This window comes from Typopeltis vanoorti, chromosome 11 (genome assembly GCF_054136105.1).
Source record: "Typopeltis vanoorti isolate ZY-2024b chromosome 11, IOZ_Tvanoo_1.0, whole genome shotgun sequence".
Classification (NCBI taxonomy): Eukaryota; Metazoa; Arthropoda; class Arachnida; order Uropygi; family Thelyphonidae; genus Typopeltis; species Typopeltis vanoorti.
Genome location: NC_143559.1, coordinates 74,069,851 through 74,084,939, shown reverse-complemented (window position 1 = coordinate 74,084,939; position 15,089 = coordinate 74,069,851). Strand labels below are relative to the sequence as shown.

Sequence of the window (15,089 nt, the reverse complement as noted above, 5' to 3'; positions counted from 1 at the left end):
TACAGGTAGACTTTTTCTACCTGTACTGATATGCACTCATGATTGCATTGCTCTGGAATAATTAATTCTGTGATTCTAGCACTTGTGTCATTTAGCAATCTTTCAAAAATATTTACTCCATACATTCAGAATATCTATACGAATATTCAAAATAAAGTTTACTGAAAGATAAATGTGCATTATTCACCAATCCATGCAAGTTACATGCAGACACAGGTGAAAAATTAAATAATTTTTCAACTGTATCTATGTGTAACTTATACAGATTATAGAATATCTTTACTTTTCATGTCACCTTTATCATTGATTCCACTCTTTCCTCCATATCTAAGCTTTTTCAATTCATTAATGATCACTTTATCAGAATGTTCCATCCTGGTACAGTAGGCTTCCTATTCCTACAGGGATAAGGAGTGAAGTGTTAGAAGCGAATGAAGAGGATGTATTCCAAATACTAAGCACCCTAAATGTCAGTAAGGCAGGGGAGACTAGATGGAATTTAGATGTTTTAAGGGAATGTGCCATGGAACTGACTATGCCATTAACTTAGATGTTTAAAGTAAGTTTTACAATGGGACAAGTTCCTGGACAGTGGAAGGAGAGTAAGATAGTGCCAATGTATAAAGGTGGTGATAGAATAGAAGTGGTGTCAAACTATAGACCAATTTGTATTTCTTCTGTAGTTGATAAGATTTTGAACTTGTATACAGAATTAGGCAGATGAAGGCAATATTTATGCTGGCCAGTTATGAATTTTTTAAGGGGTGCTCTTATTTTAGTAATCTGGTTACCTTTTACAACAGAGTAACAAGAGCAATAAGTGATGGTAAAGCATATGCTGTCATTTTTTTTTTATTTTGCAAAGGCATTTGACAGAGTGCTACATGTGACAAATTGGTTTTTAAGTTGCAACATCTCAGTTTGGTTATCAGGTTACTGGATTGGATTGGTAACTGGCTTTCTGATCAGAGAGAGAGAGAGTTGTATATGGGAGAGCAGAATCAGGGAGTAGGAAGGTTGTAAGTGAAGTTCCAGTATTCAGTACTGGGACCATTATTGTTGTCTTTATGTCAACGATAGTGTTATGGAACTACAGGAATACATTCAATTGTTTGCAGATGATGTGAAATTTGGGAGAATTATTAGTAACAGTACTGAAATTTTGGCACTTCAAGAGGATTTGCATAAATTGGAAAGGTGAGAAAATGAACAAAGATGTCTGGTTAATGCAAATAAATGTAAGGTTTGGAAATTTTTGAGAGGTGAAGTTATACTGAAGATGTGGAGGAAGGAAGGAAGGAATCTTAGGATGACTGTATAATAGAAATTTGAAGTTTAGAGGACATATTGCAAAAGTTGAGAAGACATTTCAGAGAATTATTGCAATACTGAGGAGAACACTGACCACACCTTGGAGAGGGTACAGAGATAGATAACAAAAATATCAGACTGGCATGCACACAGAATAAGTTTTGTGGATAGAAGATGGGGAGTGGGGATTGAGACATTTAAACTGTTGCAAGGTTATTATTGGCTCACCTCCGAAGAGATTTTTCATATGGCAGAACAAGGGGAAAGAACAAAGGACAATGGCGATTCGTGAACATTGCAAAATGTAGTGAGTAAAAGGGTAAGAAGTAAGTTTTTTGCATGGAGAGTGGTAGGAGCAGAGAATATATTGCCTCTGAGGGCAGTGAAAGTGAAAAGTCTTGTAACTCCATGGAGTTACAAGACTCATTGTGGTCAAGAGAATAATGATTTCTGACATTTATTTTTTATGTTCTTACTAAAGTCTTTGATGACTTTTGTTTAGCTGCTTTTTACACATTGCTTCACTTTCTTATATTTTTCTCTCTCTCCTGTCGGAGGACATGTTGATTTAATTGCCATGAACTTTTGATAAGTATTCTTTTTTCTTGACTGCTTTAACTTTCAGAGTCCACCACCATGAAGTTCTGATTTCTATCCTTGCAGACAACCTCACAATATGCCTCTGACAAAATTAATGTTTTCTTCCCTGAAGAAACGACTGATTTGCCAATGAATCTCCAAGGTTTAGTTCTTGTTTTCAAGTTCTTTCATTTTTTCTTCAATAGTATTTGCCTATTTGTGTACAGTTCACCTCTGAAAACTCAACTTTGATTCATTTTAAAACTTTCTTGTACACTTCTTTTCATGTGGGCCTTGTTTAACTGGGTGATTCTCCAAGCATGAAATTACATCAAATTGTAGGACCATTCTATTTTTATTAATAATACAATTTGATTAGCTAAATTCCAAATTGCCAGCACATCCTCATTTGTTCAGTATCCAAGTAGATACCTACTAATGGGCTACGTACCACATGAAGGTGAAGAATGGATGTTAGGTCAGAAGCCCCAGTCAGTTCTTCACGTATTCCTTAAAAGGTTATGTGGATGTCTCCTTCCAATTACCTCCCCACATAGTCCCCCCCCTTTTTTTAATGCAGCCAGAATTTTGGGTGTCAAACAGATAATCTAGAAATTTAATGATCAGTGTAGTGCAAGTCTGTCAAATGAGAAAGGAGTTCAAAGTACTGTCATCAACAAAACTGTGGTTTGACTTGATAGTCAAATGGAGAAGATTTTAAATCTATAGGAGAGAAGCAGGCAGCAACAACAACAAAAAATAACCCTGTGGTACATTACCCTTAATTGCAAAATTGGAGGATTAAAATTGATTACATGTAATGTGACTGGAAAGTTGGCAAACCCAGCTGAAGAAGTGTCAAGACAGATCAGATGAGAGCAACCTTAATAGTTCAGCTGAGCAGTGACCATGAAAGTACCTGAAGAAAAAAAAGCACAAGGAAGAAACTGTATGTCTGTGCGAGATGGACTAGAGTGATTCTCTGAGGGATAGAGAAACAATCTGATTGTCCTCCTCTGAATAACATCAAGCAATGCAAGTGAATCTTTGGGTGCCACTATGAGCAGTATTCCATATTTGAGATTTATACAGTATCAGCTGCTTTATAGGAAAAAAGTACACAGTTATTTGGCAGCTGCAGAAGCTATAGCATGAGGTGTGTCAGGAAAGGAGCAGTTTACAACATCAGATGTACTTGCAATCTAGACTATTATAGCCAAATAGGCTACACAGCAACTAAACACATGGCAAAAGAATCAGATTAGTCCTGCCTTATAATAAGTAGAGATTATTACACTACATGCCAACCACAAGACTTGGAAAAGATAAAAGACAAAGGGATGACTTGATTGAGACATTTAAACTCAACAGAGGTATTTACAGGATTGACATAGGGGCGATTTTTCAGATAGTAGAAGAAGAGGCCATCCCTGAAAGTTGAAAACGGAGGTGGTGAGTAAGAGGATGAGAAGCGGCTTTTTGGCATGAAGGATGGTTGGGGCCATGGAACCCATTGCCTGATAAAGTGATGAAAATGCAGAAGCAAATGGCATAGTATGATGGACTTTGTATTGTTTAAGATGGACCTCCCACGATGAGTCTTATGACTCCATAGAAGTCCATAATAATAATACCTTGTAAAACAAAACACACAGGAAAGACAACACTTAAAGAAACAAGTCTTAGTACAACAACAACATTGCCTTAGTAAAAATGATTGCATAAATTATCAAAAATATGGGTTGCACAACTCTGCCAGAACTAATCAGGATTCTCAGAAACTCAATTTTTACTTCCCCCTACTCCAAATTTTACTAAAATTATAGAGTACTACCATGTTTTAAGAGTAATATATTTCTCAACATTTTGATCATATTAAAGTCATCACTTTGGAACATACACACAAAGAGAGAAATAAGTTACAATTCATATAACATGTCAGATCAACAATTACTATGCTGGTCTGATCCCTAGTGAATAAAAACATCAAAGCTACATCCTGTTTTACATAGTCAGAAATCAAATTTAAATTAATCTTTAATTAAAAGGTTAATTTAAATGCCAGGCTGGTTGACCAAGTGGTTAGTGTATCTGCTCTCTAGCCAAAAGGCTGCGGGTTCGAATCCTGCCATAGGCATGGATGTTTGCGATTGTCTGTGGAAATGTTGGCGAGTGGTAGATGGCATTGGTGTAGTTGGTGGGGAGTTGTAGAGTGGGTGCCCTCCCTCGATGAGTATTTGGATTCCTGGAGGTGTCACATAATAATAAAAAAAAATAATAAAACATTAATGTTACAATTCCCTCTCGCACCCGGAGTTAAAGAATAAGTTACAATTCATATAACATGTCAGATCAACAATTACTATGCTGGTGACCGGAGTTAAAGAATAGTCCCAATGTAGCCCATGCATGTCATGCGAGGCGACTAAATGGGTACCCAGTACTTGTGGGTATAGCTGGGCCACCCTGCCTCCAGGGGACAAAAATTTGGAGGCCTGGTCCTCCAGGTTGGGGATTTGGCAATGGGCTAACAACCCATTCCTGTAAAAAATCTCTTGTTAAGAAAGCTAAACAATTGAAAGCTGGACTGACTTCAAGAAAATGACACATGCAAACGAAAAGGTTAATGAATTTTGGATCTTACAACTTTTAAAAGTTAAGAATTGGAAGAATATTGCATAGAAAAGAAAAGAATGGCTAAAAATTGTTTTGCAAGCTAAAACTCATAGAGTTGCAAAACTAGAAGAAGAAGAATGTTACAACAATAGTGGTAGCCTAGTCAATATTTAAAATAAGGGATGTGGTTTGTTATTCAAAAATTATGACTAAGATCCTACAGTACCATAGTCCTAATTATTATGACCAAATCTCAACAAATTATGCAAAATCCAACTTGCCCCACATAAAATATACCTGCCCAAGACCACAATTTTTTTTTTTTTAATGACAGGTTTCAAAAAGTTCCATAAAAGCTTGTCAGTAATACTGTATATAGGTTTTTAAAGTTAAAAATATTTTGTTTCTAAAGTTATTTTTTATTAAATAAAAAAAAAGTTCTATCTAGTCTGCAGCCAGCTGACAAAATACCATGGGCAAGTGTTTGTTGAGCACAGATTATTATTGTTGAGATTAAGGTGATTGATTAGAATTTTGCAGGCTTCTTTAAATTTGCACTCGTACCAGGTTTTGGTGTAATGTAAGGAACAGGTGCTTTTCCAGTCAATGTTATGTAGAATATCCAGAACATAATCAAAAATGCCAGATTTACCATAGTTAATTATATTTAATATGTCATTTGTGATTTTTTTTTTTATAAAGGAATTGTGCATCCAGTTTTGTCCAAGGATCCCCTTCCTCATCAAGGAAGAGGACCCTTGATGGAGTTAAGTCTACAAGGGTTTTAAAGATGGCATGAAGGTTGTATTTGTGTGTGGTATTCTATTAATTTTCTGATAATCTAGAGTATGGAATGGCTATAGTTTTACTGCTTGCTCATTGGACCAGATCTTTATAGCTCTTTTTTTTTGTGTGTGTTAATGACACCTGTTTTAGTGTTGGGTGGTAATAAGAGTTTGTGTATATGTAAGGCTTACAATAAACAGAGGACAGATGGCCCCGGGGAAGACAAGTGACAATCATAATTGAAAGTCAAAACACTTCCATTCCTAGATATGCTTATGACAAATCTTTCCATGGGTAGTCACTCCTTCACTGTTTACCATTGAAACTCCAAGCTCCTACAGCCATCACCAAGAATTCATGCTTGCTTCAAACGAAACAATTATCCAATAATAAGTAAAGATTGGCCTAATTCAACTATCAAGAACCAAATGTTTTCTAGAATCATTGGTTCTTTGGTCATTACTGCACAGCAACCTGCATGATTCTTTGTTTAAACATTAATCTAATAAAGTATTTCCCAATGGGAGGCTTAACCCCCACAGGGAGCAATTTGAATATTTTGGGGGGAAATTAGAAAATGATGTTGCATTCGTCACCTCATCACTGATATACTCAAAAATACCACCATTCTCGGCAATAAATTATCGATGTTGCAATCCTGACTTCCCGAAAAAAAAAAAAGCTGGCAACACTAGTACAGCGATCAACATAAATACTTGGTAGCGTAAGTGGGTTAAGGTTAGATCATAGCATCTGTCACTTCTGAAAAGTAAACAGTACCAATTTAACTTGAAGAAATGCAAAATGATGAGTTATTAGAACTTTATTCAACATAAAAGGTATAGTGGTATGGCTTTGTGATGAGACAGAAATGAAATACCCAAATTCAACTAGTTTTGCATGAAAATTATTGTTGCCCTTCATGTTGTCATATTTAGTTGAATGTGGCTTTAGTGCTGTAAATGACTTGTTACTGAAAAAAAGAAATCTGGATATCATAAAACATGCAGATTTAAGATTGAAATTGACTAAATCAGTACCTCAAAAACTCTTTGCAGCAGACATCAAGCTCAAGGATCATATATTATTATTATTACTCCAAGACCTCATGGAGTCAAAGACTCATCTGGGAATTAAATCCAAGTTAATGGAAATAAAATCCATTAACTTGGATTTGATTTTACTGAGTTCGATTTATGTTTTATAATATACAAAGTGCAATATAAAATTTATATTCATTGAAGAAAGTCAAATTAAAAACAGTTTTACCTATGTTCCTTTTTTATTTGAAGTACCTATTTATATTATACTTTTTCAGAACTTGGTTGACTATTATGCTACAGGGGGCATCAAAATCTGAGGTAAGGCATGATCCAAAAAAAAAAAAGTTGGGAAACACTGATGGAAATATCAACAATACTATTTTATATGGACTACTCAAGAAATGTAAGCTATTTGGCTATTGCATGCAAATCTGCATTGATCCCATGATAATGTCATTTGAATTTCTACTTTTATATAAAATATAAAAACTTCAACACTAATTTTGCTGTCATATTTAGGATTGTTCTTGTACTCACTGGGGACTGACTTGTTAAATTTGTAACTGTTTTATTTTTTTATGATGTTAATGATATATATGAAAATATATATATATAATTGAGTTCAATTTATTATCTGGACATGTTGTAATCTCCAAAAAGTTAATTATGAGTGATCCATGATTAATCATATATGGATTTCACAAATCGTCAACGATTTACCATGGACTACAATTCAGAATATTCAAATCTAAATGCATAGGATTAGCAATAAAAAGGATTCAAGATGAAATCAGTGGGTGTCTTTGAATCATAATTCACATACATCTTACAGCATATTGTTAAACTAAGAACGATATATTGAAGTTTTAAAATTATTGCTCTGGAGTTATTTTTAAGATCTTCAGTATATGAAAATCACATAAGAAAAGGCATAACGAAATGTGCTGCGATTTATTGATTTAGATTCTGAAGAGTTGAGCTTTTTTTATTTCGCTAGCGGATTTTCGACATCTCTATATTTTAGTGCATATTCAGAAAGAAACCATTGGAATTGTTGCCTGTGATTGTGGGCTTAAGAGTTACATTTGTTACGTTTTTGTTTATAACCAATGAACAAAACTAAATGTGATCGCATGTTCCATACACTTGATTTGGTACTCTTAGAAAAATAACCATCATGTGCTTATTTAAACTATTTCGCATGTCCATGTAATCTTATAGCATTTAAATTTAAAACTTTGTAATTAATATTTAAAGCACTATTAATCAATGAAGTTACTTCAACGGTCAGCTGGAATCAAAATCGAGTGATCAAAAAGCATCTAATCAAATTAAGCCTCAAAAAAGTATATTACATTCGGGAACGTAATTTAACAGTGGCATTTTATAGTGCATATTTCCACGCTCTCCACCTACAGCTGAACTGCAAATCGAGATCGGTTAACCTGAAAAACTGACAAATCATCCCCGCCCCTTTAAAACAGCTATTGCTGATATAAAACTACTTGGAGGGGATGCAGGCTCTATCTTCCTCTTGATTGCGGAGTCTGAAAAAAATAATTTAGCATTGTTCAGAAATTTATTTGTAAATGTAACTACGCAAACTGTAGAGCCAAAAGAACACTGTTTCTTTTTCCGCCCCTAACGAAACGAAACTGAGAATGAACCATATAAATTTCACAGTTTTAGCGAACCAGCTAAACATTACTAAAACCTAGATAACGGAGCCGCCCATAGCACGACAGTTTTCTTCGACCTACTCTAAGCCAGAGCTTAGCTTTCACAGTGTCAATCTGTTTAGCATCCCGCGAAACAGGCTTCGCACGACAGTGTACGTCAAATTAAACGCCACTTACCGCTTTCAACGCAGCTAATCTGTCTTTGGTCATTTTGAAATCCTATATATGAAGGCGATTGCACTCTGTATAAATTCTCGTGCTTAATTTCAAGTTAATCACCAAATAAATCGCAAATTTGTACCACCGTCATTATGAAACACTTCCAGTACACAATTCCCTTTTCTCATTGATTTTCTGTCATGAATGCCGGTTGGCGAAGATGGCGACCTCTTCTGTTCCAAACGAAAGTTTTATGTAAGAAGCAATTTCTCGGAAGAGGTCGCCACCTTTGCACTACACAGAACACATTTCTTTATCTGCACTAATAGTGATTACATTTAATTGATAACATTGAGTTCTGTTCGCGTATATGTTTTTTTTTTTTTTTTAAGTTTTACTATGTCATTAAGTCGGGGGTGATTGCCAATAACAGTGTAATATTTTCATTTACCATTGACAGTTATGTTTAAAAGATTCATCAGTATAGTTATAGGTTCTTAGTCATCGAGGAAATTCCAGTTACTAACGAACTAGAAAACTTGTACATAGCGGACAAAAAGTTATAAAGGTAGGACCTGCTTCTTCTTTTTTTTTAATTTTTTTATACACACATCATTGGAATTACTGACGTTTAAAAAGTAGTTTGTTTTGTTGTTGTATGTATTTTGTCAGATCAGGAGATGTTACAACCAAAAAATAAACAAGCATATTATATATCTATGATAAAAATAAATAAATAATAATTTAATCCAATTCGTGGGTTAGCATATGGAAAAAAAAAAGTTCACATATTGTACAAAATTTCTCACGTTAGCCTTCGTGGATTTATTCTATCATTAAACTGGCGTAAATAACTGTTTATTTTACTTTAAGTAGTATGGAAGGAATTAATAGTTCAGAACAGCAAGTAAAAATAAATAATTTAATCCAACTCGAGAATAAGTAATTATAAAAACCTTCTCAACTAGACGTTTTGCTTTTGGCATATTTTGCAAAGTTTCTCACACTTCATGTTAATACAAGTATGTAATAGCTTTTTTTTGCTCTCCCATAACTAACTCACAAATCAACAAAATCTTGTGACACTGCACTGTGTGGAGATGAGGGAACATTGTCAACCTTCAAAAAAAGCTAAAAAATAATGCCAACAATAACAAATGCAATATAATAAAACAAATCACCTATACAAGAACAAATACCTCATCACACCATGCTGTTGGATCTTACGTTCTACTCCAATGTGTATTCTAGCTGTTGACTGACTCCACATTCAAACACAGAGAAAATTTATTTTAACTGTGTCACTCTATGTTCTAATTTGCATAAGCAACGTTGTGAAATCAACCATCAGCTAGCACATTGTTATCAACTTAATTCAGGCCGAAATTCTCCTTCTATATATATATATATATGGGGTTCCCGCTAAGATTCGAACTATTTTAACGAGCAGTGCAATGAAAGAAATCAGGCAAACACAAGATTCAACTCAAAAAAATTTATTTAATGCTTTAACACAAAAATTTACATTAAAACAAGAATTTCTAATAGGGATAATACAATTTAAGAATGAATAAGTTCTTTAAGCTCGTTAAGACATTAGTAATTTACTCAGCTAAGTATATCATTTATGATTGGGATTTATGCATATAAATTCTACACTTCTTATTATCTAAGATTCCAAATACAATTTCACTCTAAACAAAGCTATCGTTCAATGTACTTCAAATATTGATTCAGTTTAACTATTCAGAATAATCACAAAGCACAAGTCATCAGACATTCATTCTGCAACCTTTAAGTTTATCAATCTAACTCAATAGTTCTCAGAAAATTCAGTCTCAAATTTACATTGCGTTCTCTCATAACAGGCTTCTTTATATCACACATTCAATCTTGAACTGTTAATCCAGAGATACTTCATATATTACATTTATGAGGAAATGTTTCGCTGTATCACACATTCAATCTTGAACTGTTAATTTCAGAAATATGAACTACATCACTTTGAGAACACACAAATATTATAGAATCCTGGGTTACAGTAACTGATTAGTTAACTCGGGAGAATTTATCCTTCTTGCTCATAATTGTCTAACTTTCAATAATTCTTGCTCATTCTTATCATTCTTTCTTCCAATGCTATTCTTCAGCGAGGCAATAGGAATTTATAAAAGAATAAGAGCTCGAAGAAAGATAAGTCAAAATACAGAGCGGTTCGAAGTCTTTCCTACTCCGTTCAGCCATAGGTTATTTTTTTTTCCTTTCTTTTTCTCATGTCCTTCTTTTTATGTACTACTCATGACATCCTAGTCTCCCTTCCTGCCAAAATCTGGTTTTTGTTGATACCGAACTGGCTTTTTGCATACTGTACAGTAACTCACGATAAGGCACGCGCTGACTAAAAATAACATAATTTCTCACAACAACAACCAATCAAGTCTTATTTTGAAGAATTACTTGGATGCATTACATTTTATTAATAACATAAAAAGATTGCATAATTCACAATTTTTATCTCTGTATCAGTAATATTAATTTCATAATGATAAGTGAAATTTAATACACAGTTTTCACAACTACACTTCATCTCAAAACAATAAATGAACAAATAAATATTAATAAATATAACTTGAAAGAAATCATATGAATAGCATACTATTAATAAGAGATTATTAGTCTGATTAGCAAATTTGGCTAATCAGACTAATAATGGCTGATTATGTTGGACTCTGAATGAAGTATCAATAATTTCCAGTTCTCCTCATTCAGAATCCAACAATGCCCACTTATGAAGGCAACTAACAAGCAAACACTTAGTGATATTTGTTTTGTGCCAAGACAAGTAAAATGTCAAAAGAATCCATAGCATAAACATAACAGAAACATCCAAAGAAAAGGGAAAACCTCCAAGTGAAGAAATTCCAGCAGTGCCATCAAGAGGAAGCCCAGCACAAACATTAACAGAAAAAGCAAAACAAACACTGATAAGTGAAGAAATGCCACCAATTCCATCTCCATCAATAGTAATAACAATACTGGCAATTGCACAAAAAAAATAATAATAATTACAGAATGCAACATAACAATCTTATGCAAATATCAAAAGGGATAAAGATACAATTTTTAAACTTGTATTTATCATAATTTATTAGGGGAAGTTACAATACAAAAAAATTGTACTAAAAAATATACTATGCAGATATAAAATACTAAACATATCACAATAACACAAACACATATGTAATGAACAAGAGCTCATCAAATACACTTGCCAACTTGCCTGTCCTATGGCAAGAACAAGTAGATTTTGCCAGATGGTATCTGCAGATCTAACAAAACAATATTTTTTTATTTGATAAAAAATAACTTCCGAAACAAATTTTTTTTTTTTAATCTTTAAGAAAACAGAAGAATATGCATAATATAAAGGGCCATTCTAGTAAGAAAAATTAATGTAACAAATTTATATTTTTCAAACAAGCAATGTTATCCTTTTCTTCCTATTCTTATTATTTACTGACTTTTCCTTCTTGGAATGGTTCTCACACAAAGGAAATTTTCTGCAAACAGTGATACAGTATCATAATTACTTCGTGGAACCTCCATTGATTTATTGGAACATAACATTAAAAAACGGGGAGGTCTTCAGTGAGTACTTGTAGTGAGTAGGATTTTGCATAATTTGTGAAGTCCTGGCAATAGGAAATAATGACAAACATTGCTACCAAGAACCAACAATATGCTACCAGATACCTCTGGCTTGTACTCCTCAAAAGCTCACCTAACCTTTTAAAGTCAATGAAACCAACGTATCATGTCACCCCTTTGAAAAGAAAAGCAATAAGACCAATACCAAAAAGCCATAGATTTACAGGTACCAAAAATCACCAACTAGACTTTCATCAGTCAGTCAGTGAAATCAATATATCACTGCTTTAAAAAAACAGAACCACCCACATGTGCTCCCTTTAAGCTGTGTATATGGTCAAAAAAGGGAGTGCGCATTCACCAAATTTTTGCTTTAAGAATTTCTAATTTACAGTCAATAATTTTTGAATGTACTATAAAATCGAATTATATGATAAACCATACTTGTCACTTATTTTATTTAGTAATTTCTCCAATTTCTTCACTCCAGTATTACTATAACCCATTCCAGCTTAATGCACTCTAATTATTTACTTTTGGCCTATGCCGTGTAGGCAAACTGACACTGACATCAGCAAGTTCCAGAGGTATATTTGTTTATGGGTGGACTTTTTTTTTTTTTTTTTTTTTTTTTTGCACTTGCTATTTAATATCAGTTTGTATGTGCTCAATTCTTGCCATTTTATAAAAAAAAATTGTAGTATAAGATTAGTTCACTTATCCCTGATTTAAAAACTTAATACACATGGCTTGTTATATCTCACTATTCAAAATTAATTCTCTTTTCGAACAAAGTAATGTCCACCCAACAAACTCATGCAAATGGTGATGGATTTTTGTAGCTATGCAGATTTAAGCGAATTAATTTAGTGCTTACAATTCTATTATTATTATTATTATTATTATTATTATAGAAACCTCCATGGAATCAAAAGACTCATCATTCTGGGGGAGGGGTCCCACTGTTACACACACACACAGTTTATCATACCACACCTTAAATATGTTCACTGTCTCCACGCTCACCACACTCTCAGTCAGTGCATTCCAATCAATCACTCACCACTCTCCTTGCAAAAAACCTGCTCCTCACCCCCTCTCACACTCTCCTTATATAGTTTCTAGAGATGACCTCTTGTTCTCTCCCTATCTTCACCCATTCTGTGCAAAAGCTCCCCAACATTAATCTGGTAATAAGCTCTTAACAGCTTATATGTCTCAATCATATCCCCTCCTATCCACCAATTTCTGCAAATTGCATTTTCTCAATCTGTCATCATACTCAACGTATCATAGACCAGAAACCACCTTAATCGATCATCTCTGGACCTTTTCCAATACATCTTCATCTTTTTTGAAACCCAAGTGACCAAATCTCCACCCAGTATTTCATATGTGGCCTGATCAGGCCACATCCTGATCGAGGGAACCATAACATCCTTACTTCTACAAAGCAGTGCCTTCTGCATCATTCCCATTATTCGCTGTGCTGTCTTCACAATTTTAGCAATACGTCCCCAAAATTTTAGGTCCTTGTTCACAATCACTCCCAGATCTCTCATCCCCCTCCATCTCTTCCAAGATATTTCCATCGATTGTGTACTCTACATCCCATCTCTACTTTCCAAATTTCAAAACCTTACAACTGCACAACATTGAATTTAAATCCCCACTCATTTACCCATTCAACCAGTGGTTCCGAAAACTTTATTTTAGAAGTACAGAATGGATTTAGAAAAGGATGATCATGTATTGACCCGGCCTTTTGCCTAAAATTAATAATAGAGAAAAGAAGAGAATACAACTTAGAAACACATATTGCATTTATTGATTTTGAAAAAGCATTTGACAAAGTTAAAAGAAACATATTATTTAACATATTAAAAGAAAGACAAATACCAAATAATATCCTAAAGGCTATCACAAGTATATATGAAAATAATCAAATACAAATAAGATTAAATCACGAGCTATCATATATGAGAGAGATAAACCAAGGGGTCCAACAGGGATGTCTCCTCTCAGCAACTCTTTTTAATATCTACTTAAATGAAATAATAATAAAATGGAATAAAAATTTACATCAAGGAATTAAACTTTCTCCTACATTAAACATAAATGCTCTCCTTTTTGCCGGCGACCAAATAATAATTACAAATTCTGAAGATAAACTACAGAAAGCTATTTTAGATATAAATGAGATACCCAAAGATTATGGTATGATAATATCAACAGAAAAATCAAAAACTATGGCCTTTAAAGGACAAGATCCAGCAAGAACTAAAATAGTAATAGATAATAAGATCTTAGAACAGGTGAATTCATTTAACTACCTAGGATGTACGATCACATATGAAAATGAAAAAGATATAAACGTAAAAATTGCAAAATATTTTAAAATAACAGGTGTATAATTAACTCTATATTTAAACCAAACCTAGTTCAAAAACAAACCAGACTAAAAGTATACAATACACTAGCCCTACCAGTCTTAATGTATGGAAGTGAAATCTGGACAATAAAACAAAAAGACAAACAAAGATTAACAACAGCAGAAATGAAGTTTATGAGAAAAACTGAAAAGTATACCCTATTTGATCACAAAAGAAATGAAGAAATTATGAAAGAATTAAACCAAGAACCAGTAATAGAAAAAATTAAAAAATATAAACATAAATGGATGGAACACGTTCAAAGAATGAAAACAGAAAGATTACCAAAACAAGCCTTAAAGTACAAGCCGTTAGGAAAAATAAAACCAGGATGTCCTCTTAAACGATTCAACGATGACTTCTAAGGCTGGAACAGGCCATGCTAGGCCTAAATCCTTGATATGCATGATGATGATGATGATAACTGCACAACATTGAATTTATATCCCCACTCATTTACCCATTCAACCAGTATATTCAAGTTCTCTTGCAAAGCCACAGCATCTGCTCTACTCCTGATAACTCCCCAACTTTGCATCATTGCAAACAACTGCATATCACCATTTAGATCTCTCCCAGTATCATTTACATGCCCAAAACAGACCCTGGGGTGCACCACTAGTAATTTTCCTCTTCTGGGATATTGATCCTCCATAAACAACTCGCTGATACCTATCAGACAGTCAATCTCCAGTCCAGTGAACTAAGCTGCTCTTTAGCCCCATCCACTCCAGTTTAATTACCAGCTTGTCATGTGGCAATTTATCAAAGATCTTTGCAAAATTACTATGCATCATCCTTATCCAATGCATTTGACACTTTATTATAATAGGTAA

General features: G+C 33.8%; 2 protein-coding genes across 2 annotated transcripts in view; one reads left to right on the top strand and one right to left on the bottom strand.

Annotated features, from left to right (window-relative positions):
- LOC150101745 (syntaxin-1A-like) overlaps nucleotides 1–8,378 on the bottom strand; it is a 374,196-nt gene extending 365,818 nt beyond the window's left edge. The window contains exon 1 of the mRNA XM_090401045.1: nucleotides 8,192–8,378. Within this exon, the coding sequence (XP_090257171.1) occupies nucleotides 8,192–8,224 (33 nt within the window). The 5' untranslated portion in view covers nucleotides 8,225–8,378. The remainder of the gene's footprint in view (nucleotides 1–8,191) is intronic.
- A 217-nt stretch (nucleotides 8,379–8,595) lies between these two features.
- Nucleotides 8,596–15,089, top strand: part of LOC150101744 (vacuolar protein sorting-associated protein 37C-like) — a 70,924-nt gene continuing 64,430 nt past the window's right edge. Inside the window, exon 1 of the mRNA XM_090400889.1 lies at nucleotides 8,596–8,741. The gene's annotated coding sequence lies outside the window, so the exon portion shown is untranslated. The remainder of the gene's footprint in view (nucleotides 8,742–15,089) is intronic.